The sequence below is a fragment of the Pongo abelii genome, chromosome 3, assembly GCF_028885655.2.
Source record: "Pongo abelii isolate AG06213 chromosome 3, NHGRI_mPonAbe1-v2.0_pri, whole genome shotgun sequence".
Classification (NCBI taxonomy): Eukaryota; Metazoa; Chordata; class Mammalia; order Primates; family Hominidae; genus Pongo; species Pongo abelii.
Genome location: NC_071988.2, coordinates 48,297,207 through 48,321,757, shown reverse-complemented (window position 1 = coordinate 48,321,757; position 24,551 = coordinate 48,297,207). Strand labels below are relative to the sequence as shown.

The window sequence follows — 24,551 nt, the reverse complement described above, 5'->3', positions numbered from 1 at the left end:
CTCTGAATTCCTGGTAAAAGAAAGCAGAACTAAAGTAGGACTTAAACCAAAGAATAAGATGCCCTGGTAGGGGAGGACAGCATCTGGGGCAAAGCAAAAGCAGGCCACTGCTGGCCCATGTGGAGGGCAGTAAAAAAGTAGCCACTTTGATTTAGAGAAGGGGGTCAGAGGGCAGAGCAGTGGATGGATGGATGGCTGCTGTGGAAGGCATAAAATAATATTAAGACATGGCCTTGCTAAGTAGTCTGTGGGTAGATACCAAAGGGCTTTTTGTTTGTTGGCTTTTGTATGGAAAAGAAACTATATAACAGAATTTCCTAATGCAAATGGTGGGGAGGATGCAAGTCATTACAAGGAAAGAGTTAGTGCATGTCTAGAATACAGTAGTGCCCCCTTATCTGTGGTTTCGCTTTCCAGGGTTTCAGTTACCTGCAGTCAACCATGGTCTGAAAATATTAAATGGAACATTCCAGAAATAAACAATTCATAAGTTTTAAATTACACCCTGTTCTGAGTAGTGTGATAAAATCTTGTGAGGTTCTGCTCTGGTCCATCCAGGACTTGAATCATCCCTTTGTCCAGCATATCCACACTGTCTACACTACATGCCTGTTAGTAACTTAGTAGCCATCTAGATCAAAAAAACATAGAACATAAAGGATTTGGTAATATCTGAGCTTTCAGGCATCCACAGGGGTCTTCAAACTTATCCCCCATGGATAAGGGGGGACTACTGTACAAGAAGAATGGATTTGAACTTCAGACTGGTTATATGAGACATAGTGAGGAACAAGGACAGCTGCCTTTGGAGATAAGATAGTGACTTTAGCCATTCTCTCCTAATCTGCCCATTCCCTTCCTTCCTTTTCTGACTAATTTGATGCCTTTGCTTCTAACCATTAAAGAAAAAAAAAATCAGAGTTGAGGATTAAGAAGCTCTCAATAACTTCCATCCAAACTCTTTAATCACCTGAACTTCCATTCTTTCCTGTCTCTTCCTTTATACAAGGCTAATACTCACCCCTTTGCCCTGACTTTTCCTCTTAAGTAGTGCTGTCCAACATAACTTTCTGCAATGATGAAAATGTTCTATATTGGCACTAACATGGTAGCCACTAGCACATGTGACTACTGAGCAAGTTAAATGCTACCAAAGCAATTGAAAAACTGAATTTTAAATTTCATTTAAATTAATTTAAATAGCCACATATGGCTAGCAGCTACTCTGACCTACCTAGAACCCCCTTCTGCATTCTCTAGAACCTTCTCTGACCTATAATCAACTTCTCCCTTTCCACTGTATACCCTCCCCTCCCTTTAACTTCTTTCCCTCTAATCTTTTAAAATTTAAATAGTATACTCTACAAAGGTCCATAATCCCTTATCCAAACCTTGGGGTCAGGTATGTTTCACTATTCAGAGTTTCTGAGGTTTTAGAAAAATACTACAGTAAATACCCCTTATATTACTTAATATCCATCCATTCAGAGGTTTAGGACAGGAATGAGTAAGCAAACACATTAATATTTCTATAATGAAATAAAGGAAAAATCTTATCTGGCAAAGTAAATAAAGTCTACGTTTATATAACATGTGAATTTAGGTCAAGGTATTCTGCTAAATGAATTCAGGTCAGATTTTATTACCAGTTTAATTATTAAAAAACAAAAACAGGCTGGGGGCAGTGGCTCACACCTGTAATCCCAGCACTTTGGGAGGCCGAGGCGGGCGGATCACAAGGTCAGGAGATCAAGACCATCCTGGCTAACACAGTGAAACCCCATCTCTACTAAAAATACAAAAAATTAGCCAAGCGTGGTGGCAGGCACCTGTAGTCCCAGCTACTCAGAAGGCTGAGGCAGAATGGCGTGAAGCCGGGGGGCGGAGGTTTCAGTGAGCCAAGATCACACCACTACAGTCCAGACTGGGCGACAGAGCAAGACTCCGTCTCAAAAAAAAAAACAAAAAACAAACAAACAAAAAAAACTTGGCTTAAACCTTTTTGAATTTCAGGATTTTAGATAAAGAATTATAGACCTGTATTTCCCGTTTCTAATTCCTCATCTTTCACTGCTGACTAGACTGAAGGAAAGAAACTAATGTTTTTTGAGTCTGTTATTTGCCAGGCACTGCCTCTGATTATTTCCTCTAATTCCAACAGTTCATTAAGAGAGGTATTATCATCTCCATTCAACTGATTAAGAAACTGAAAGGATCATAAAGTAGTTATAATAATATTACTACATTATTATAATGTAGTAGTAGTATTACAAGGTCACATAGCTAGCAAATGTCAATCATGATTCAAATCCAAGCCTTAATACAAAATTGATGTTGTTGCACTTACATGTGTGATCTTCAAAGCTAGTATTTACACACTTCACAAAGCATTTTCACATGGATTTTCTCACTTGACAACAGTTTTTTCTTGTATTACAGACAAGGAAGCTGAAAGCCTTTAAAACCCAGCCTATCAAATGTAACCTTTTTATACCTTTCCTGGAGCCTCTACTTCCTGAGACACGATTTATCATTTGTTCTTCACTATTCCACTAAGCTTGCCTTAGTATTTTCAATTACCAGGACATACTAGTAATTTATCCTTGTATTTCTATATCTTCTAACAGACTGAGAGTTTTTCAGGGACAAGAACCAAGTGTTATTTATCTTCTTCCACGTCTAGCAGAGTCCTTGACACCTACTGGTCCTCAAGAAAAGTTGAATGAATGAAGAAACAAATGAACAAACATGCTGAGTTTAGGTTGATGATTGATGGTAGAACACACAGGTGATATCCAGCAGAAAAGGTCATCAAATAAAGTTTATACATACGTTGGACCATAAAATGTTGAAATTCATTTCAAGAGAAGTTTCTACCTTGGACAATATGATCAGTAATACCAGTGGGAGCAGATTCATTCATAGAAGAACTGAATGGAATTGGCTCATAATGAGGAAGCATTTCTATGTTGTCTGCTGCTGGGGATGTCACAAAAGATGATTGACCACTCACATTTGAGTCATATTTTGACTTCTGATAATAATGCCTGTAAATGAAAATCATATTGTAGTAAGAAATATGAGTCATTGCCTATATCTTAAAGAAGTGTTAAAATAACTTCTTTCATATATCTTATTTCCAAAATTATATATACATATAATTTTTTTTATTTTTTTAAGACAGGATCTTGCTCTGTCACCCAGGCTACAGTGCAGTGGCACAGTCTTGGCTTATTGCAATCTCCACCTCCTAGGCTCAAGCAATCCTCCTATCCCTCAGCTTCCCAAGTAGCTGGGACTACAGGCATGCACCACCACTTGGTTTTTTGTAGAGATGAGGTCTCACTATAGTGCCCTGGCTGGTCTCAAACTACTGGGCTCAAGCAACCCTCCTGCCTCGGCTTCCCAAAGTGCTGGGATTACTGGCATGAGCCACCGCATCTGGCCTCGAAATAATTTTTAACACAGTTATTTATAAACAGTAAAATGAGGTCTGTTTCTTTCTGCCAACAAAACACTTTTAAAAAGTCCTGACCCACTTATACATCTTAAAAGCAGTCACTGTCAGTATAGAAAAATAGGAAATGTATACCCAGCCTTTCAAGATAATTTTAATATGTTTGAAAGTTCTTGGAAAGAAAAAGCACTTTAAATCAGGTCTAATTTCAATAACCATGCCCGTTTCCCATGTCAATTGAGAAGGTAATATCACAGCTAAGAATCTATATGAACACTAATTTGCTAAAGCAGATACAAATTCTCTCTCATGGGAATTACATTGCTTGCCTATCTGTTTAAGAAGCATTAAAATGAAAAGCTGAAATCTGTTAAGAGATGAGATTGATAAGATTTGGGAATTCAAAAGAAAAGTCCAAACTATAGTAACCAAAGGTGTTTGCCAAATTGAATCAAGATAAAATCCTTTATTCTAGAACATGTACTCCCAATAGGACACAACTCAATATTTAAAACAATGAAGGCCAGATGCAGTGGCTCACGCCGGTAATCCCAGCACTTTGGGAGGCCAAATGGGGCAGACCGCTTGAGCTCAGGAGTTTGAGACCAGCCTGGTAAACACAGTAAAACCCTTTCTCTTCAAAAAAACACAAAAAATTAGCTAGGCATGGTGGTGTACACCTGTGGTCTCAGCTACTCCAGAGGCTGAGGGAGGAGGATCACTTGAGCCCAGGAGGCAGAGGTTGCAGTGAGCCAAGATCACGCCACTGTACTCCCAGCCTGGGAGCCAGAGTGAAACTCTGTCTCAAAACAAAACAAAACAAAAATGAAGAACCAGGCACAGTGGCTCACACCTGTAATCTCAACAATTTGGGAAGCCGAAGCAGGAGGATCGATTGAGCCCACTAGTTCAACACCAGCCTGGGCAACATAGTGAGACCCCCATCTCCATAAAAAAAAAATATTTTTTAATTAGTTGGGTGCAGTGGCTGACGCCTGTATTCCTAGCTACTCAGGGATCTTGAGGCAGCAGGGCCTTGTGAACCCAGGAGTTCGAGGCTGCAGTGAGCTAGGATCATGCCATTGTACTCCAGCCTGCGCAACAGAGGGAGGCCCCATCATTCATTCATTCATTCATAAATAAATAAATGGTGGCAAGTCTTGCTCCAATTTTTGAAGCAAATTATTTTTAGCCTACAGCAAATGGCAAGTATCCAGTGGTCCTTCAGGCAATGTTTTTGAGCCATGAGTTATAGCAACATCTAGTTGTTTCTTAAAAATTAAAAATCTTAAGTAAAGATCAGAATCTGGCCTACCCAGGTGGTGAAGATCGTCGTGCTTGTCCTGATCGTAAAGCTTCTCCAAGGGGGGAATTTTCAAGTTTCTTGAATTTCTCTTGGCAAGTTTTCACATAAGAAAGTTTTCCAGCAAAGTATCCCATGATACAAGCAACTTATTTGTAAAATCAAACAAAAAGTGTAACTGAATGTGCCTTTCAGACAAAAGTATTTTCTAAAAGAAAAATTTGTTTTAAAGTGTGATTCTAAATAAGTCTTTGGTTTAGAAAGACTGAGATTTCCTGAAATAATGGTAGAAGAAATCAAAATTAAATCAGATCAGAGTTCATAGACAGAGTCTATGGATATAATTCAGTTTCCAAAAAAAAGTGCGCCAAAATAAAGTTGCTATAAATAAATCAATTATAGTATACTAATTACTTTATAATATATACAGGAAAGATTTAGTAAAGGTATAATGGGAAGAGGAATGGATAAGGAATAAAAGCATCAAAACATTTATTTATTTCTAGTTCTAAATAAACAGAACTAGATCACAAGGATTTAGGCCATTATTTTCCTATAAAACAGAATATCATATGCACAGCCATTTTCACAAGATTGTTTTAAAATAAAATTAGGTGCAACAAATCCCTTAAAGTAATAAATTACGAACCATAACCTAAACGTGGCACTTACTCCATCACATGAGTTTCGAATACAAAAGAAAGGCTAACCTGAAAGACTCACGAAAAGCCTCAGGTACTTCTTTTGAAGAGCAATGTAGCTTCTTTTTCATTTATTTATTTATTTATTTATTTATTTATTTATTTATTTTTTATAATACTTTAAGTTCTAGGGTACATGTGCATAATGTGCAGGTTTGTTACATATGTATACATGTGCCATGTTGGTGTGCTGCACCCATTAACTTGTCATTTACATTAGGTATATCTCCTAATGCTATGCCTCCCCACTCCCCTCACCCCACAACAGGCCCCGGTATGTGATGTTCCCCTTCCTGTGTCCACGTGTTCTCATTGTTCAGTTCCCACCTATGAGTGAGAACATGCGGTGTTTGGTTTTCTGTCCTTGTGACAGTTTGCTGAGAATGATTGTTTCCAGCTTCATCCGTGTCCCTACAGAGGACATGAACTCATCCTTTTTTATGGCTGCATAGTATTCCATGGTGTGTATGTGCCACATTTTCCTAATCCAGTCTATCACTGATGGGCAATGTAGCTTCTTTTTCTATTAACTATATTGCAATGTGTAAATAAGTTATGCTTATTTACATTTTAAAATACAAATTAGAGAGATTCTTTTAAAAATTAAGCTTAATTTTAAATACACTTTATTTTGATTAATCAGAATATCCGCACAACTTTCTTTCCCCACAGACAGACCAAAAATTTATTTTCAAATACTTTATCCTCACAAAATAATTTTAAATTAATAGTTCTATTACATTATAAAGACACAAAAAAATGCCTATTTCAACTGATGATTTTTTATGCTAACAATAAAATATCCAAGTAATCCACTTAATGAAATGTTTTAACAGACTGATTTATCAGAGCATGTAACCACATAACTAATATGAGTAAGACATGATAAAACATTTGATAAAAATAATTTTACCTAAGTTTTAAAAAGCTATGAAAACTACAATGTTGTTCATACTTACATATAAGTTTAGGGATGGAACCATATTTGGGATGACTTGAAAGTATTCCTAAAGAAAAGAGTTAAGTATTTCTGAGTAACACTGTTAGAGAAAGAAAAACCAGTAAAGGCTATCTTTAAATATAATCTTACAACATTAGCTCCTTCCATGATCCTACAGAACCCTAGACTGTTTAACAGGGAAAACCAAATGAATTCAGTATCAAGAGAAATATGACGAAAATCCAAAAGACTCTACAAAGTATTAGAACAGGTAAATTTAGAAAGATCACTTGATGTAAGGTCAATAGACCAAATACGTGTGTGTGTGTGTGTGTGTATGAAAAACTGTTTATACCAACAACAAACAAAAAAACACACATTTTTTAGAAGACAGAATTAATTATACCACCAAAAAAAAAAAACGCTCAAAACCCAGGAACAAATCTAATGAAAGATATGAAAGATCTCTACACTGAAAGTTATAAAACTTACTGATAATTGAAAGACCCAATATTCTAAAGATGGCAATTCTCCATAACTTCACCTATAAATACAATGCAATCCCAATTAAAATCAAAGTTTTACAAAAATTGAAAAGCTTATTCTAAGAGTCACGTGGAACACAAAGGGCCAAGGCAACACTGAAGAATCATATTATAGAACTGACTACCACCAGATAGCAAAATCTACATGATAAAGCTGTAGTAATTAAGACAGTCTGGTATTAAGTACAAGAATAGGTAAACTAACCAAAACTAAGAGTCCAGAAACAGATCCACACCTGCACACTTGATTTATGACAAAGACAACACTGCAGTATAGTCTTTTCGAATATAGTGCTGGGTCAATCAATATCCATTAACAGGGGAAAATGTACCTTGATCCTACATTGAACAATAATCCAGATGGCTTAAAAATTTAAATATGAAAGATTTAAAAAAAAAAATTTTACAGAAGAAAGCATGAGACCATCTTTGTGTCCTTAGAGTAGACGAAAATCTTAAAGAGTCAACAAAAAGCACCTATTAGAAAGAAGAAACCTGATAAATTGGACTCTATTAACACTGAAAACTACAGTTAAACAGAGTGGGGAAAAAATAATCACCATATCTATATCTGACAAAAGACTCATTTCCAAAGTATACAGAGAAGTCTCACAAAACCAATAGGAAAAAAGACAATACAATGGAAAAATGGTTAACAGACTTAAACAGATACTTCACAGAAAAAGATATGCTGAAATGAAGTATAAACAAAAGGTCTTCAACTTCATTGGTTACAGGGAAACATAAATTCAAGCCACAATGCAATCAATATTAGTGTTCATTTACCACAATGGCTAAAACATAAAAGACATAAAAATAGCTAGTGTTGGTGAGAATGTAGGAGTATACATTGGTCTAAATAGTTTGGTAATATCTACTAAAGCTAAATAAATATATACAAAATCTATGACCCAGCAAAATGTCTATCAAAAGGCACCATATTCTTAGCAAAACTAATTGTAACAGTGAAAATTGAAAACTACCAATTATCAATGCACAGTTCAGATAGATAAACTGGTATATTCACACACAGGAAAACTATAGGGCAACTACATGCAACAATGTGGTTAAGTGCAATGATGTGCTGGTAAACCAGCATTCCCTATAAAAAGCTCTAATTTTAATGTTTGTCAGTTTCCATGATGTAAAGCTACCAATTCTTTTCTTTCTTTTTTTTTTTTTTTTTTTTTGAGACGAGTCTTGCTCTGTCGCCAGGCTGGAGTGCAGTGGCGCCATCTCAGCTCACTGCAACCTTCGCCTCCTGGGTTCAAGCGATTCTCCTGCCTCAGCCTCCCAAGTAGCTGGGACTACAGTTGCACACCACCACGCCCAGCTAATTTTTTGTATTTTTAGTAGAGACAGGGTTTCACCATGTTGGCCAGGATGGTCTCAATCACCTGACCTCATGATCTGCCTGCCTCGGCCTCCCAAAGTGCTGGGATTACTGGCATGAGCCACCGTACCCAGCCAACTACCAACACTTTAAAAACTAGCTTGCCAAAGTTCCTGAAAATTTAACAACCAATTCTCAGGAGCCAGTACAAACTAGTTCCAGCATGCTACTGGATAAATCTCACCATGTTGAAAGAACTTACATAAAAGAATATTTCAGTGTATGATTTCATGTAATTAAAGTACAAAAACAGACAACTAATCTGTGCCTTTAGCCTCAGTTCCTTCATTTATACCAACCGGGATGACAACAGAAAAAGGAAGATGGTGAGAACATCTCTATTTTTACATTAAAAAGTTGTTCCTTCATACTGTCACCAACTAGTTATAGACCACTTACAACATAAAGGCACTAAATACTGGATATTAACAGGAAACAGGACACACTCTTTACTCTCATGGAATTTACAATCTAGAGAGAGAGTTAAGACAAAGATAATAGTGTCATGGTTGCTATCCATCCCCTCAAATATTTGAGTACTATGTGCACTATGTATGTCCTCTGTCAGGTGCTAGAAATAGCTTATTTTCCTAAGGAGAAGTAGCAAGAATGGAAGCAAACAGATTTGTTGAAGGTTAACGCAATACTCTTTGTGACATATGGTTGCGTTAATTATACTGGCAGTACAGATGGAGGTAGATAGTTAATAAAGACATTTAAGAGCTAAAAGACATTAACTGGACAAGGCAGATAAGGGATAGATGTGAAGGATAATGTCCCAGTTTCCTGGATAGTACTAACGCCACTCAGTCATGACGGGAAAGGAGGAATTGGTTTTGTGGAAAATGGTGAGTTGTTTGAGGAGCCTATAGAAGGGCCATCCATATTATATATTATATCCAGAATATAGTAACACCATTTCCAAAACAACTAGACAAAAAAAACCCATACAAGAATGTAAGCAACAAGAGGTAATGAATTTTTGTTGTTTAGTGCTATATAACAATGTATAGTACATATCAGACACTCAAAAAACATGAAACAGAGGAATCGCCTGAGGTAGGAGAAAAATCTTAGGAATATGCCATCATGGAAGCCAAGAGAATAGACTATTTCAAGAAAAACTGGTTAAAGTTATGTAACGTTGGTCAAGAACAAAAACTGTCCATCATATTTAAGCAACAAACAGGTTGTTTTTGAAAAGTTTGTTTTTGAACTTTTGAAAAGTTCCAATAAATGGTAGAATATATGGATAGTCTCACACTGACTGCAATGGGTCAAACGAAGTAAAAAGTGAAGGGCTCATTCATGAAGTCTGGCTCTGGCTTCACATATGAGGCATTTGGGAGTAGCTGGAAAAACAAATGAGGGAGGATTTTTTTTCTTTTTAATGTTCTCACGTTAGAGGAGACCTGAGCATGTTTAAATGGTTTTGGTAGATCAGGAAGAAACAGAGGGAACATCTAAGACCACGTGGAGTATGACACACTGTGGATGAAAGGGGATACAGGCAGCCCTCCATATGCACGCGTTCTGCAACCAACTGCGGATAGGAAATATTCAGGAAAAAAAAACTGCATCTATACTAAACATGTACAGACTTGTATCTTGCCATTATTCCCTAAACAATACAGTATAACAACTGTTTACATAGTGTTTACATAGTCTTAGGTATTATAAGTAATCTAGAGATGATTTAAAGTATACAGGCAGATATGCATGTAAACTGTAGTAGGCCATTTTATATCAGAGACTTAAGCTTTTGTGGATTTTGGTATCCTCTGGAGGGTCCTGGAACCAATCCACACAGACACAAAAGGACCACTCACAAAATGTTAGGGATTTTGATTAAATGCAAAGTGTCTTGGTGGATTCCGAATTCTTTTCTTAAAGTCTCTCTCAATTTTTACCTTTTTTTTTGAGACAGAGTCTCACTCTGTTGCCCAGGCTGGAGTGCAGTGGTGCCATCTCGGCTCACCGCAGCCTCCACCTCCTGGGTTCAAGCGATTCTCCTGCCTCAGCCTCCTGAGTAGCTGGGACTACAGGCACACACGACCATGCCCAGCTAATTTTTTTGTATTTTTAATAGAGATGGGGTTTCATCATGTTGGCCAGGATGGTCTCGATTTCCTAACCTTGTGATGCACCCGACTCGGCCTCCCAATATCACTTCTACCATACCCTCAAGTAGCCCAAAGTCTTCAACTGCACCTAAACCCAAAATCTCTAAAAAACTTTCCCCTCTTCATAACCTAATCCAAATTATAATTTCTCCTGGCTCTACTTCAGCTATTTAATGGAGTTTTCACTCCTCCCTGCATGATTTTGTCTCTTCAGTTCAGTCCTGATTGCCTCTCCCAATAGTCATGCCTATTTGTCTTGATCATCAGGTCCCTCCTTCCTGGTATGTTCTTTCTTCTCATTTAATCTAAATCCTGCCCATCCTTCAAAATCCACTTCTTTCAAGAAACTTTTCTTGATTACAACAGCCCTACAAAGATCTTTCTTCTTTAAACACCTACAACTCTTAGAGTCTCTACTATACAATTTAGTAGCTTATTAAGTATGTAATTAAATTTTCTATTTGCTTCAACGTATGTTCACATCCATTTGTTTCCTCCAGTGAACTACTAGCAGCTATTAAATTATTTTGTGTAACCTTCTGCATACCTAGCTCCAATCACTATTAAATGACACACTGGATTAAAATAGATAAAAGAAGCAGAACAATAATAAACACTGTAATTTCATCCCTGTGCCAGTTTTTCCTACAAAGAATGTAATTCAAGTGGGTTTTTGTTTTTTTTTGTTGTTGTTGTTGTTGTTTCACAATACAGAACCAATCTCAGTCTATAAAACAGCTTAGTCTTAAGGACATATAAGTGCATACGTCTTGACTTGCTTCTATGTTTAAGATTTTTGTCATGGTACTGTATTGTAATGAAGTTCTTCAGAAGTTCCTTAAATAAATTTTTACCCAAAAAATCCTCTCATTTGCCTCCAAAACTACTTTTATCAACTAATTGTGTCAAAACTAAGTACCATACATCATATCCTAATGTGAAAAGGCTAAATCTTCCAATCATTAAGTCACATTTTTGAAGGAGCCAGTTAATTAAAACAGTAGGCCTCCAGGCCATCCTAAGGTCACCATCCTTTTCTGGGACACCTTCCCATTACCAGAGAGAGAGTTCATGAAGTAAAGGAAATAAGCAACTCTACTGCTTACTCCACTACATTTTAAATGCAGGACTCAAGACATTTAATACTCAATCTAAACTCAATTCCACTAGTGTACTATTTGAGCCAATAGACTTTAGGACAAAAAAGTCTCCTCGGTGGCTTGTTAAAAATAGATCACCTGCCAGACCCCTGAGATGCTAATTTTTTAAATAATGCTAACTCACCGCCACTCATCTGCCCCAGGTGATCAGACAAAGCTGGTTTAGAGAGCTACTGATCTTTAAATCATTATATAAGAATCACTTGGAGTTTGTTAAAACACAGACTCCTGGTCCCCATGGATGTGCATTCTAACAAGCTCCTAGGCAATAATGTTGCTATTGGCCCACCTAGACCAGGTTTGCCCTGCTAATACTGGTGTTTAGTTACTTTCTTGCTCTTGCAGGTTGTTAATGATGCTATTAGTGCAGGAGAAATTCTCAAGTAATGATATTTGAGCCAGTGGGTCCACAGAGATAAAACGTTTAAATTCATCAATGAATTTCTACATGGTGTTTAATATGATACATTGTTATCTTTACTTTTTCTAAAGATCTGGAAAATACCACAAAACAAACATGGTATCCAAAATGCTAAATAAATTCAAATTTTAAATATTTACCTTTACTAATTAATCCTTGAGTAATCAACATACTTGTTGCAGCCAAAGGCACAGCTATAGGAAGAAAAAGACCTTGTTAACATCAACAAAAGTAAAAGATTTTGTCTAAAGTTCATTAGATAAATGAATATCAGTAAAACCATCTAGGAATTATATTGCAAAACTAAGACCTTTAAAAAAGACTGTTCCATTTTTAAAAGCTGTACTGTATACATAGTGGAAAAATTAAAGGAGCATTTTAAATTTAAGAAAACATCACAAAATATTAAACAATATAATTCATGAACTATCTAGGCTTAGGTTCCAAATAGCCAGCTGTTCATCAACAGCATCAACTAAGACAACACAGTAAAAGTGACTCAAAATTACTTCTGAAGTAAGAGCAGGGGAAAAAGTTAATGAGGGAGAGGTAAGAAACAAGTTACAAATAAGAACCACTACTGAGTAATGACTAAATTCTGTGCATCATGCTAAGTGCCTTATGTGCATTATCTCATTTATTATACTTTTTATCATATTTCTATAAGGTAGATAGTGTTATTACCACCCTTTTAAAGATAAGGAAACTGAAGCTTAGAGATGTTAAGTAATTTGCTCAAGGCCAAACAACTAGTTGAATGGTTGGTTACAGATTCTAATAAAATCTGTCTGATACCAGACCTCAAGCTTTTAAGCTCGGTATTATACTGTCTAAACCAAAATACAAAATATATTTGACCGTAATCATATGGTGGCTGGGGCAAAAATTAAAAAGCACATATTTTAAACACTAATGTTCTTTCTTCTAAACTAGTGAACTCCTTAAACTATATGAAAATATTACATCTATATATATACATGCCTAAAACCGAGAGTGAAAAATCCAAAACTCAATCTCAAAGGGGGTTATAACTTAAAAACAGCTATGAATCACAGTTCTTTACACCAGCACCATCTAACAGAATTTTTTATGATAATGGAAGTTGGTCTTTGAGTGACCAACCCTGTGATCAATTTGGTCTTGGCACTTGACTGGTAAACAGTTCCCCCCACTGATAAGCGTAATTGGCTGACTGTGCCCAAACTGTCTGTACAAATACAGTTCATGCCAAACACCTGCTTTCATTCTAGGAGTCTGGAATTTTGGTACCTGTTAGGCAGAGGGTGAATAAGTGACCAGCCTGTGGGCACTGAGTCTCCAATGAGTTCCCCTGGTAAGATAAAACTTCATACATTGTTAGACTAGCTGTTGGAGAAATTTACACTCCCTGGGAAGAGAACTCTTGGGACCTGGTTTCCGCTGGACTTCACCCCATGCTCCCTTTCCTTTTATGATTTTGCTTTATATCCTTTCACTGCAAGTTATTTTAAAGTTAAATCGCTACATGTGGCTACTGGCTGCCACACTGGACAGTGCTGTTCCAGACCTGAGGTTGGCAAACGCGTTCTATGAAGAGCCAGATGGTAAATATTTTGGGTTTTGTGGGCCAATCTCTGTCCCAGTTACTTAATTGCCGTTTTAAAGCAAAAGCACCGAAAGACAATCCAAAAACACATGAACATAGCTGTGTTCCAACAAAACTTTATTTTTAGATGCAAAAATATGAATTTCATGTAATTTCACACGTAATGAAATATTCTTTTCCTTTGATTTCTTAACCATTTTATCTTATTTTATTTTTTTAGACAGGGTCTCACTCTATCACCAGGGCTGGAATGCAGTGGTACAATCTCATCTCACTGCAGCCTCAACCTGCCAGCTCAGATGATCCTCCTGCTTCAGCCTCCCAGGTTGCTGGGACTACAGGCATGCACCGCCACGCCCGGCTAATTTTTTGTCTTTTTTCTTGTTTGTTTTTTTTTGTAGAGATGAGGTTTCGCCATGTTGCCCAGGCTGGTCTCGATCTCCTGGGTTCAAGTAATCAGCCCACCTCGGTCTCCCAAAGTGCTGGGATTACAGGCATGAGCCACTGCACCCAGCCTCTTAACTATTTAAAAATGTAAAAACAATTATTAGCTCATGCATACAAAAACAGATTTGGTCCATGGGCTAGTTTGTTCAACTCTGGTCTAAACCATATATGGACAATTTAAGAACCAAAGTAATTAAGACATTTGAATTATTAGAGATTTCATGATTAAAATCCATCACTTTGGAATAGGGCATTAACTTTGCCATCAGACACAAACTGCACAAATGCTAAGGTCTGAATTCATGCTATCCTACTTACTAACAGATTTTACCTTTGCTGGAAATATGGTTTCTTTAATGTTGGCTGGTTAGAATGCCTTCATGTATTATCATTTAAGGTTTTGCAAAGGACAAATCCCTTTTAATTACAGCACCAGTACAATTTGCAATCATTTTTCTCCAGCTTGACTCAAGGATTGCAACATGAAGCACTGAAGAATCATATAAGAATAAAAGGCAATGAGTTAGTTGGCCATTTCTACAATGGATAATGCTTTCCCCATTTAATGCAGAGTAATAGTCTGTTCGAGGAGATTCTAGTACTAGTTCTGCCATTCACCACAATGTCTTTGCATAGCTTCTTCTCATGCTATAAAGGAATAACGGATTAGACCTAAGGTCTCATTCCAACTCAGGTATTCTACTTTATGTCACAGAAAAAGACAATGGTAAGACTGAAAGAGGCTTCAGAGATTATCTAGTCCTCATTCCAATCTGAGTACATTGACATCCAGAAAAGACAAGTCATTTGCTCAAAGCAACACAGCTGGTTAGTTTGTGGTAATGCTGAGATCAGAACCCAAGTCTCCTGACTCCCTAGTCAGTGGCCTTTTCCACTACAGTATGTAATATCTATTTTGTTAAATAATCTGTTTCTATAGGCAAATCAGTAATACTGCTGACCACAACCTAGTGCACATTATTACCACAGTCCCAAACTATATTCAATATATACAAGAATCCCTACAATTCTTTGAACTCTTCTCCCCTCACAGTAACAAAAAGCTACTCTATATTCCTAACTGTAGTCAATAAAAATTTTTATTTCATTAATCACAATAACATTAATAGCTATTTAATAAAGATAGCCAACACTTAATTAAATTGCATTAATCCCTATAATAATTTCATGAGCTAGGCAGTTATCCTCATTTTATAGATAAGGAAACTATAGCACAGACCTCAGGAACTTGTCCAAAATCTCACAGCTACTGTGTGTGGAACTGGGATTTGAATCCAGCCAATCAGGCCTCAGAGTCCATACTCTTTTTTTTTTTTTGAGATGAAGTCTCGCTTTGTCACCCAGGCTGCAGTGCAATGTCACAATCTTGGCTCAATGCAACCTCTGCCTCCCGAGTTCAAGCCATTCTCCTGCCTCAGCCTCCCAAGAAGCTGGGACTACAGGCATGTGCTACCACACCTGGCTAATTTTTGTATTTTTAGTAGAGACAGGGTTTCACCATGTTAGCCAGGCTGGTCTTGAACTCCTGACCTCAAGTGATCCGCCCACCTCGGCCTCTCAAAATGCTGGGATTACAGGTGTGAGCCACCATGCCTGGCCCATACTCTTATCACTCTTATACTGTATCATTTGAAAACTAGTAGTACACATATATGAAATATTATTCATAGACTCCAGCTGAAACAAATATGAATTGATACATCTTTTTAGTAATTCTGGAGGTTGAGCACTATTTTAACATGAATATGCAATAAACTGACCCTATATGCACAGGGTCTTCACTGGCTGTGTGTTTGGGCACAGACATAGTGATTTTAGGTCAGTGCATAGGGTCACGATTTTAAGCACCTAGAAATAAGATGCCTTCATAGTTATATTTCAGATTAATGGAATGTAGGTCAGTATAGAAACAAAGTTATCTTAAGGAAAGAGAATGGTCCCTAGATCAACAAGTCTAATTTTAAAACAGGATAAGTATATTTAACAGACCTAAAAAATGTATAAAAAATTACCTTAGTAAGTGCTTTTTTATAAATTCGTAAATGCTTTTATCACCTTTTTCTAATCAAGTCACAAGGTGATACTCTCCAAAGTAACACAGATGCCATTATTTGTTTACATAAATGTCACATACAGCATAGACTAATTCGAAAGTACAAATGTTAAAGTACAAAATTTCCTACGTATGATTATCATCCTTCTGATAATTATACGTTGAACTTCCTATCATCTGGTTACAACCAAGCTTCTACATTTCAATGTTTGATGCTATAATATGCAACACCTTGGTTATCTGTTTTAAGAGTCAAATGCCACCTATTAATACAGTAATTTTTTGGCTGCTGTAATTTCTCAGTAATGTAGATATGGTATAAAATTAACAAGCTGTCTTTCAGCCTGTCCTTATTACATACTTTTTGTCTTTTTTTTTTGAGATGGAGTCTCGCTCTGTCGCCCAGGCTGGAGTGCAGTGGCACGATCTTGGCTCGCTGCAACCTCTGCCTCCCGGGTTCAAGCGATTCTCCTGTCTCAGCTTCCCGAGTAGCTGGAATTACAGGCGCCTGCCACCATGTCCAGCCAATTTTTGTATTTTTAGTAGAGACGGGGTTTCACCATATAGGTCAGGCTGGTCTCAAACTCCTGACCTCAGGTGATCTGCCCGCCTCAGCCTCCCAAAGTGCTGGGATTACAGGTGTGAGCCACGAAGCCCAGCCGCTTTTTGTCTTTTCAACCTGTGATTTATCTGTTTTGATGCACAGAAATCACTTAGCTTTGTACTGTTCATATACCACATGTCCCACTATTAAGAGTCTGGTATACATGGGCATCCTGACACTGTTCACTACCCTTTAATGTACTTTTGGCATAACCCTGTCACAGCTATTTAGAATGTTAAACACCTGCAACAGCATACGTTTATCAGCCAGAAATAAATCTGGACACCTTAGCATCTATTTAACCGTTAGCCCAACACTACAATGATCCCAAATCCCCTCTATCACACTTGTCTTTTTCTTAATCCTGTGTCATCAAGACTTGAAAATAGATCATTTTATCCTATCTACTCTATATAATCTTCAAAGATTTAAAAAAAAAAAAAAAAAAAAAAAAACTGTTGCTAGAGTATACAGCCAAGTTCTCTAAGAAATTCTTCCCATTCTGGCCCGGCAGTGTGGCTCATGCTTGTAATCCCAGAACTTTGTGAGGCCGAGGTGGGCAGATCACAAGGTCAGGAGCTTGAGACCAGCCTGGCCAACATGGTGAAACCCCTTCTCTACTAAAAATACAAAAATTAGCTGAGCATGGTGGCAGGCGCCTATACGCCCAGCTACTCGGGAAGCTGAGGCAGGAGAATTGCTTGAACCCAGGAGGCAGGGGTTGCAGTGAGCCAAGACTGTGCCATTGCATTCCAGCCTGGACAACAAGAGTGAAACCCAGTCACAAAAAAAAGAAAACCGAAAAAAGAAAAACAACAACAAAAAAACAGTGGCTCACGTCTGTAATCCCAGCACTTTGGGAGGCCGAGGCAGGTGGATCACGAGGTCCGGAGATGGAGACCATCCTGGTTAACACAGTGAAACCCCATCTCTAGTAAAAATACAAAAAAATTAGCCGGGCGTGGTGGCAGGCGCCTGTAATCCCAGCTACTCGGGAGGCTGAGGCAGGAGAATGGTATGAACCCAGGAGGCGGAGCTTGCAGTGAGCCAAGATTGCACCACCGTACTCCAGCCTGGGCGATAGAGCGAGACTCCGTCTCAAAAAAAAAGAAAGAAATTATTCCCATTCTCATGAGCCATGAAAATTTTATAGAAGTCCTTACTTTATGATGACTATGCATCTAAAACAATTATTCTCAACTCGTTCCAGTTATTCTGCTTCCAGTTGAGAATAACTGTTTTAGATGCATAGTCACCATAAATTTAAAATGGACATCATCACCTAATTCTTATTCAGGTTCTTTCTAGCTTGAAATACCTGCAAGTCTCTGAATATTGGTGGATAAAATGACAAAGATTCTATCAGAGCTCCTATATCTTCCTAACTGCTCTTGGTCTTTGTTGATTCTTTCACTATCACTTGTTCCTTTATCCATGGGTACTATCCAAACTTTATCCTTTATTCTATCAATCCTAAGTATTAATCACAGGGCAGAAACTATTATCAGTTTTATGCTTTTATCTCTACACTTAATTTATAGGTGAATTCACCAACACAACTCCACAATAAACTAATTTTTAATGTATACTTTTGTTTCTATCTCTAGTTGCTTAGAAATCTTCCACAATCGAATGTTGCACTATGAACTCAAAATGTCTGAACTAACCTCATCTTCAAACAAGAACTCCTTCTAACTGAACCTTTTATTCAGAGGTATCATTGAGTCTCCTAAGCTGGTTATCTTAAAGCTATTACCTCCCTCTTACCATTCCTCCATTCCCCCTTAGTCGAACTTTTAAAAAAATCCTTTTGTCCTTTAAAAAGTCTTTCGTTGCCAGCTCATCTTTTCCAGTCCAAATGACACAATAATCAACTATATCTCATAGATGACTACATATATATGCCTAAGTTACTGCCAAAAGCTCAAAACAGATTTTACCAAGTACGACTTCTCACCCTTCTACCCATCTTGCACACTGTTAACTAACCTTCCTTAAAAAAACCTTACATATCACCCCCCTCTGCTCAAGAACCTAAACGATATAATGGATCAAATCTTTAACTCATTACTATGTTTTATGTTCTATCCTCAATGAAAGACCTCTGTTCCAATCAATTCAGGCTCATGGCTCTAGCAGAGATGAAGTTATTGCAAACTCTGCCTTTGTTCACTACTCCTTTCATCCAAATGCTACTCCACCTTTCCTCTTCACTTATCTACTTATTAACTATTAATTTTGTTGTTGTTGTTGTTGGGGGGTTAGGGACAGGGTCTCACTATGTTGCCAAGGCTGGTCTCAAACTCCTGGTCTCAGGCGATCCTCCTGCCTCAGCCACCCAACGTGCTGGGGCCAGGTTCAGTGGCTCATGCTTGAAATTCCACCATTTGGGGAGGCCAAGGCAGGCAGATCGCTTGAACTCAGGGGTTCAAGATTAGCCTGGGCAACATGGCAAAACCTAGTATCTACAAAAATAAAAAACAAAACAAAACCAAGGTGCTGGGATTACAGGTGTGAGCCACCATACCTGGCCTATAGTACTATTATAAAGTTGTTAAAGTATTGTTTGCTTAACAAATAAAGGTCTGTTTCCAACTCAGGTGTTCTACCTTATGTTACAGAAAAACACAACTGTAAAATTGAAAGAGGCTTCAGTTTTTACCAAATTGAAATTTGGTAAAATTTCGAGAAAATTTTGAGTTTTAAAATTTCAAAAGTTATTCAAATTTTTCAATTTCAGTAAGTCAATTCTAATTAATTTATCTCTTTAAAAAGTCTTCTGCAATTACACACTTAATCTCTAAGTGTTTCATGTATTAGCTTTGTCTCACCACATATAAAACTACTTCAGGGCCAGGTGCGGTGGCTCACACCTGTAATCCCAGCACTTTCGGAGGCCAAGGCAGGTGAATCAACTGAGGTCAGGAGTTCGAGATCAGCCTGGCCAACATAGTGAAACCCGGTCTCTACTGAAAATACAAAAATTAGCCGGGCATGGTGGCGCACGCCTGTAGTCCCAGGTACTCAGGACGCTGTGGCGGGAGAATCACTTGAACCCGGGAGAAGGATGTTGACGTGAGCAGAAATCACACCACTGTACTCCAGCCTGGGGAAGAGAGTGAGACTCCGTCTCAAAAACAAAAACAAACAAACAAAAAAATAAAACTAATTCAGGGCAAAGTCTGTCTTTCATAAAACTTATCTTCCCAACAGGTACCTTGCACATTTTAAGCATACATATCAGGCTGACTGATGAAAACATACATCCTCCTTATGGCTTAAGTTGCCCTTTTTTTCTTTTCTTTGAGACAGGGTTTGGCTCTGTCACCCAGGCTGGAATGCAGTGATGTGATCATAGCTTACTGCAGCAGCCTCTATCTACCCAGCTCAAGGGATCCTCCTGCCTCAGGCTCAGCCTCCCAAATGGTTGCAATTACAGCTACGTATCACCACACCCAGCTAATTTCTTTCATTTTTGATAGAGACAAGGCCCCTCTATGTTGCCCACGCTGGTCTTGAACTTCTGGGCTCAAGCAATCCTCCTGCCTCAGCCTCCCAAAGTGCTGCAATTATAGCCATGAGGCACTGTGCCAAGTTGCCTTTTTTTAAAAAAAATTTGCCGGGCGCGGTGGCTTATGCCTATAATCCCAGCACTTTGGGAGGCCAAGGCAGATCACCTAAGGTCAGGAGTTCCAAGACCAGCCTGGCCAGCATGGTGAAATCCCGCCTCTACTAGAAATCTAAAAATTTGCTGGGCGTGGTTGCACATGCTTGTAATCCCAGCTACTCGGGAGGCTGAGGCAGGAGAATCGCTTGAACCCAGGAGGCAGAAGTTGCAGTGAGCCGAGATCACGCCATTGTACTCCAGCCTGGGAGACAAGAGCGAAGCTCCATCTCAAAAAAACAAAAACAAAAACAAAAAAAAATTCATCCTCCTTTTTACCTGAAAGGACTACAGTTTCCAAGTAAAGCAATACCAATTCTTCGTTCAATAGTGAGTATATTGTGCATACTGCTTCCAACAATCTCTGTATTTAAAAAATAAAATCTTGATATATATATATATACACAAATATATATATTTCTCTAGTCAGAAATCAAGAGCTGGTAGTATAACATTTCACAATGATAAAATGGGAACTAACCTGTTATTCTATAATGGTTAAAAGCATTAAGAGTAAAATCTGTTTCAGACAGACCTGGTTTCAACTCCAAACATCGTAATTTATCACCTGTGTAACACTAAGTGTTGCCATTTAACATCTCTAAACCTCAATTCCTTCACCTGTAAAGTGAGGGTAATAATAGTTATCAACCTTATTGGGTTGTTTTTATATAATCTATGTACATACAGTAAACGCTAACTATTACTATTATCAACAAAATTATCTCATGGTTTTATTAAAAAAAAATCTGGAAATAATTACTTTAAAATGTGTGCAATTCCTTTATTTCCTTAATCTCTTTTAACAACAACCACATTATGCAAAAAGTTTGCCAATTTGGTCTATATGGAGTTATTATAATTTCAGGTTCAAATTCAGGTCAAAATTTCAGGTACAAATTTTGGATCAAATTATATCAATTAGAAAATTGAACTCACATCTGAACCAGAAGCTTTCATCATTGCATTCTGCGAAGACTCTCCTTTCTTCCTCTGTTGGAATGTAATCAGGCCCTATGTCTTTTTACCAGGGAAAATCAGAAAACATTAAATTATCCATAATAAAACTAAGTCTGAAAAATTATCTTAGCCTAAATATTAACAAGAGGAACCCATTTTTTAAACTCAAATAATAAAACAACTGGCTTATGCACTTTTTTTTTTTTTTTTTTGAGACAGTGTTTCACTCTTGTTGCCCAGGCTGGAGTGCAATGGCGCGATCTCGGCTCACTGCAACCTCCACCTCCCAGGTTCAAGCGATTCTCCTGCCTCAGCCTTCCAAGTAGCTGGGATTACAGGCACCCATCACCACACCAGGCTAATTTTTTTGTATTTTAGTAGATACGGGGTTTCACCAGGCTAGTCTCAAACTCCTGACCTCAGGTGATCCACCCACCTCAGCCTCCCAAAGTGCTGGGATTACAGGCATGAGCCACCAGGCCAGGCCACTTATACACTTTTAACAAACTTTGACTTCAAATAGAATTAATGCTACTATCTGCTAGTCAGGACTGGCTACCTAATGTGCTGGGCCCAGTGCAAAATAAAAACGTGGGATTGCTTGTCCAAATGATTATGAATTTCAAGATAACAAGACTAGAACATGAAACCAAGTATGGGGCGCTGTCTGCACATGCCCATGAAGCCAGCCCAGCTGCCACTGTTACTCAAGGCAGTGAAATTTCCTTTACATAGGAAGTGCTTCTAAGTATAAATACTTAATAGATAGTTACGGGGAATTGGTCTTGGAACCTCTGCATTCGGCTCTCGAAAATCAGCCCTCCCATTCATTTTTCCTGTATCAAAAACATTACATATTAAGTATTAGAAACTATCACTAGATAGGTCAAAGTAAATCAAGACGTATGATATAGTAAAACTACTAGTCTACACAGCAATCAATCAACAAATATTTACTAAACACTACTGTATCTTAAGTACTTCACATATAAATAGCTAGATGAAAAAGTAACAGACCTACTGATTAATTTGGAACTCACTATTCAGGTTAAGTCCCTTAATTGAAAAAGCATATGCGTTTTATAAGTTGATAATTTTTTTTACTATCAAGATATCAATAAAATAACAGACGTATTTTTTCCTCCTGAAAGTGGGTTCTTTCACATCCTATGTTTTGGTCGTTTCTCGAATCTATGCCCAATGATTAGGATAATTCCCCAAAATAGAAGAGAAAAAAAATTTCGTCATTTCTGAGCTTCCATATTAAAAAATGAAATAATCATCAGAAACATTCAACCTCTCCCACAAAGGAGCACTCCAAAATTATGGAATAACAAAGACGTCATATCCTTCTCCCTGTGATGTAAAACTAACAGCAAATTCTGTATCTCCAAATTTCCTTCCTCCCCAAGAATATAAGAAAAAAATGCATAAAATTCCAAGAATATACATTTTTTTATTTGGTTCTTTTTTTAAAAACTCATATATTGGGACTCAGACCAACAGATCAAGTAACTATTTTACAGAATGTTTACGTGGGATCATGATTATTCCCATTTTAAAAACAATTTGCATGGAAACAGGAAATGGCATACACAGTGAGGATAGCAACTGAGCCCTTCCATAATTCATTCAGTCAATAAGCCATGCGGGCCTACTACATGCCAACCCCTTAATTAGAGAAAAGGGTCAGCTGAATTCATGGACGGATGCAGCCTGCTGAATAAACTACTTTTACCCTACAACCCTATGAGAAAAAATGAAACCCTCTTATTCCTATAACAGCATCCTTCCTAGAAACACCAGTAAGACTGTCAGGGCTGACACGGCGCTTGAGACAATACCATTTTAAGTTCTTTACACAAAAGAACGCTGGATTAAAGCCTAAGCGGCCTACAACAGCTGATTCCCGCACTCCATCTTCCACCCAGTGTCCGTCTCCCACCTGCCCTTACAGACTGAGCAACAACCCCACACGCATCTATGACCACGAACTTCCCCAGCTCACACCCCCAGAAGCACTCCGTCGCCTCCCGCAGTCACCGGCACTCAGGTGGCCCAGACCCGAGCGCGATCTGTCCACCCTCACAGGCAGGAAAATGGCGGAAGGTGCGAAAGTCGTGGATGGCCGCGAAGGTGGTGAGGGGATACGCGGAGGGCAACAACGGGGCTGTCTGCGTCACCTCACCCACCTCCCGACGACAGCAGCAGGCGACGGCAAGGAAAACGAAGCGATCAGGGGCAGAAGGCCCGGAGGGTGGACTCGAGAGGGGGCAGGGAGGGAGAAAAGTGAAAGGTACGGCGGGGAGAGGGAGGGGGAGGGGGAGAACAGCCGCAAGAAGTCACCCAGACAGGGGGCTCAAAATGACCGCGACCCGGAGGCACAGTATACTTACGGCAGGAAATGACGTCAGACCTCACTGCGGGATCCGAGATCCAGCAGTCTAGGAACAGACGCATGCGTATACTCGTCCCTCCGCCCTTCTCTTTCAGGCAGCTGCGGCCACGAGCCGCACTGCGACTGCGCAGGCGACAGCGGCGGACCAAGAACCCTGCCCCGCTCCTTCCCTGGATGGCGGGGACTGGGGTTGGGGGTAGGTTTGACTTTGGACTGTTGTGACGCAGCTCTCCGGTCTTCTCGTGGCGGCTGGCGGGAACGTTCCGGAACCCTCTATTGTCCCTCTTTTGAGAGTGACTTTATAAATTATCTCTTTTATGAGATAATTTCATTCTTTGAGCCTGTAGGCTAAGTAGTAGAAAGTAATTTTTAAGCATGCATACCTGGTTATTTGTCACACCCTCTTGATCCAAGTTTCCAACGAGTTCTAAAACCTCTGGCAGGGTACCCTGATGTCTCTGAGGCTACGGTTTTTCTCACCTGAAAAGTGGAGTTACATATAGGGTTGTTAGAATTAAAACAACACATCAGTGTCTATTAATGAGGGGGCTCATGACTTCTGCTCATCAGACATGGTGCTGCCACACCCAGCCAATCACCGTTTACTCATTGTCATTGTCATACATTCTTTCAAGTATTTATTACTGCCAGGTACTGGAAGTTATTAGTGACTAAACAGTGGGCAAATCCCAGTCCTACTCATTTGTCCACCCCTCAAAGCCTCTCAGGTTTCTCATGTCTTTCTGAGCCCCTTTGCCATTTTATCATTTAACATT

General features: G+C 38.6%; 1 protein-coding gene across 11 annotated transcripts in view; it reads right to left on the bottom strand.

Moving 5' to 3' along the window:
• OCIAD1 (OCIA domain containing 1) overlaps nucleotides 1–24,183 on the bottom strand; it is a 30,600-nt gene extending 6,417 nt beyond the window's left edge. Inside the window, exons 1-9 of one of the 11 annotated variants that reach the window (XM_054553199.2) lie at nucleotides 24,159–24,183; nucleotides 22,151–22,213; nucleotides 21,357–21,437; nucleotides 20,697–20,781; nucleotides 13,313–13,387; nucleotides 12,184–12,237; nucleotides 6,421–6,468; nucleotides 4,773–4,908; nucleotides 2,878–3,047 (exon numbers count right to left, since the gene is read on the bottom strand). In XM_054553199.2, coding sequence (XP_054409174.1) covers nucleotides 2,878–3,047; nucleotides 4,773–4,908; nucleotides 6,421–6,468; nucleotides 12,184–12,237; nucleotides 13,313–13,387; nucleotides 20,697–20,781; nucleotides 21,357–21,380 — 592 coding nt within the window. In that variant the 5' untranslated portion in view covers nucleotides 21,381–21,437; nucleotides 22,151–22,213; nucleotides 24,159–24,183. 11 annotated transcript variants of the gene reach the window in all.
• Nucleotides 24,184–24,551: the final 368 nt, after the last annotated feature.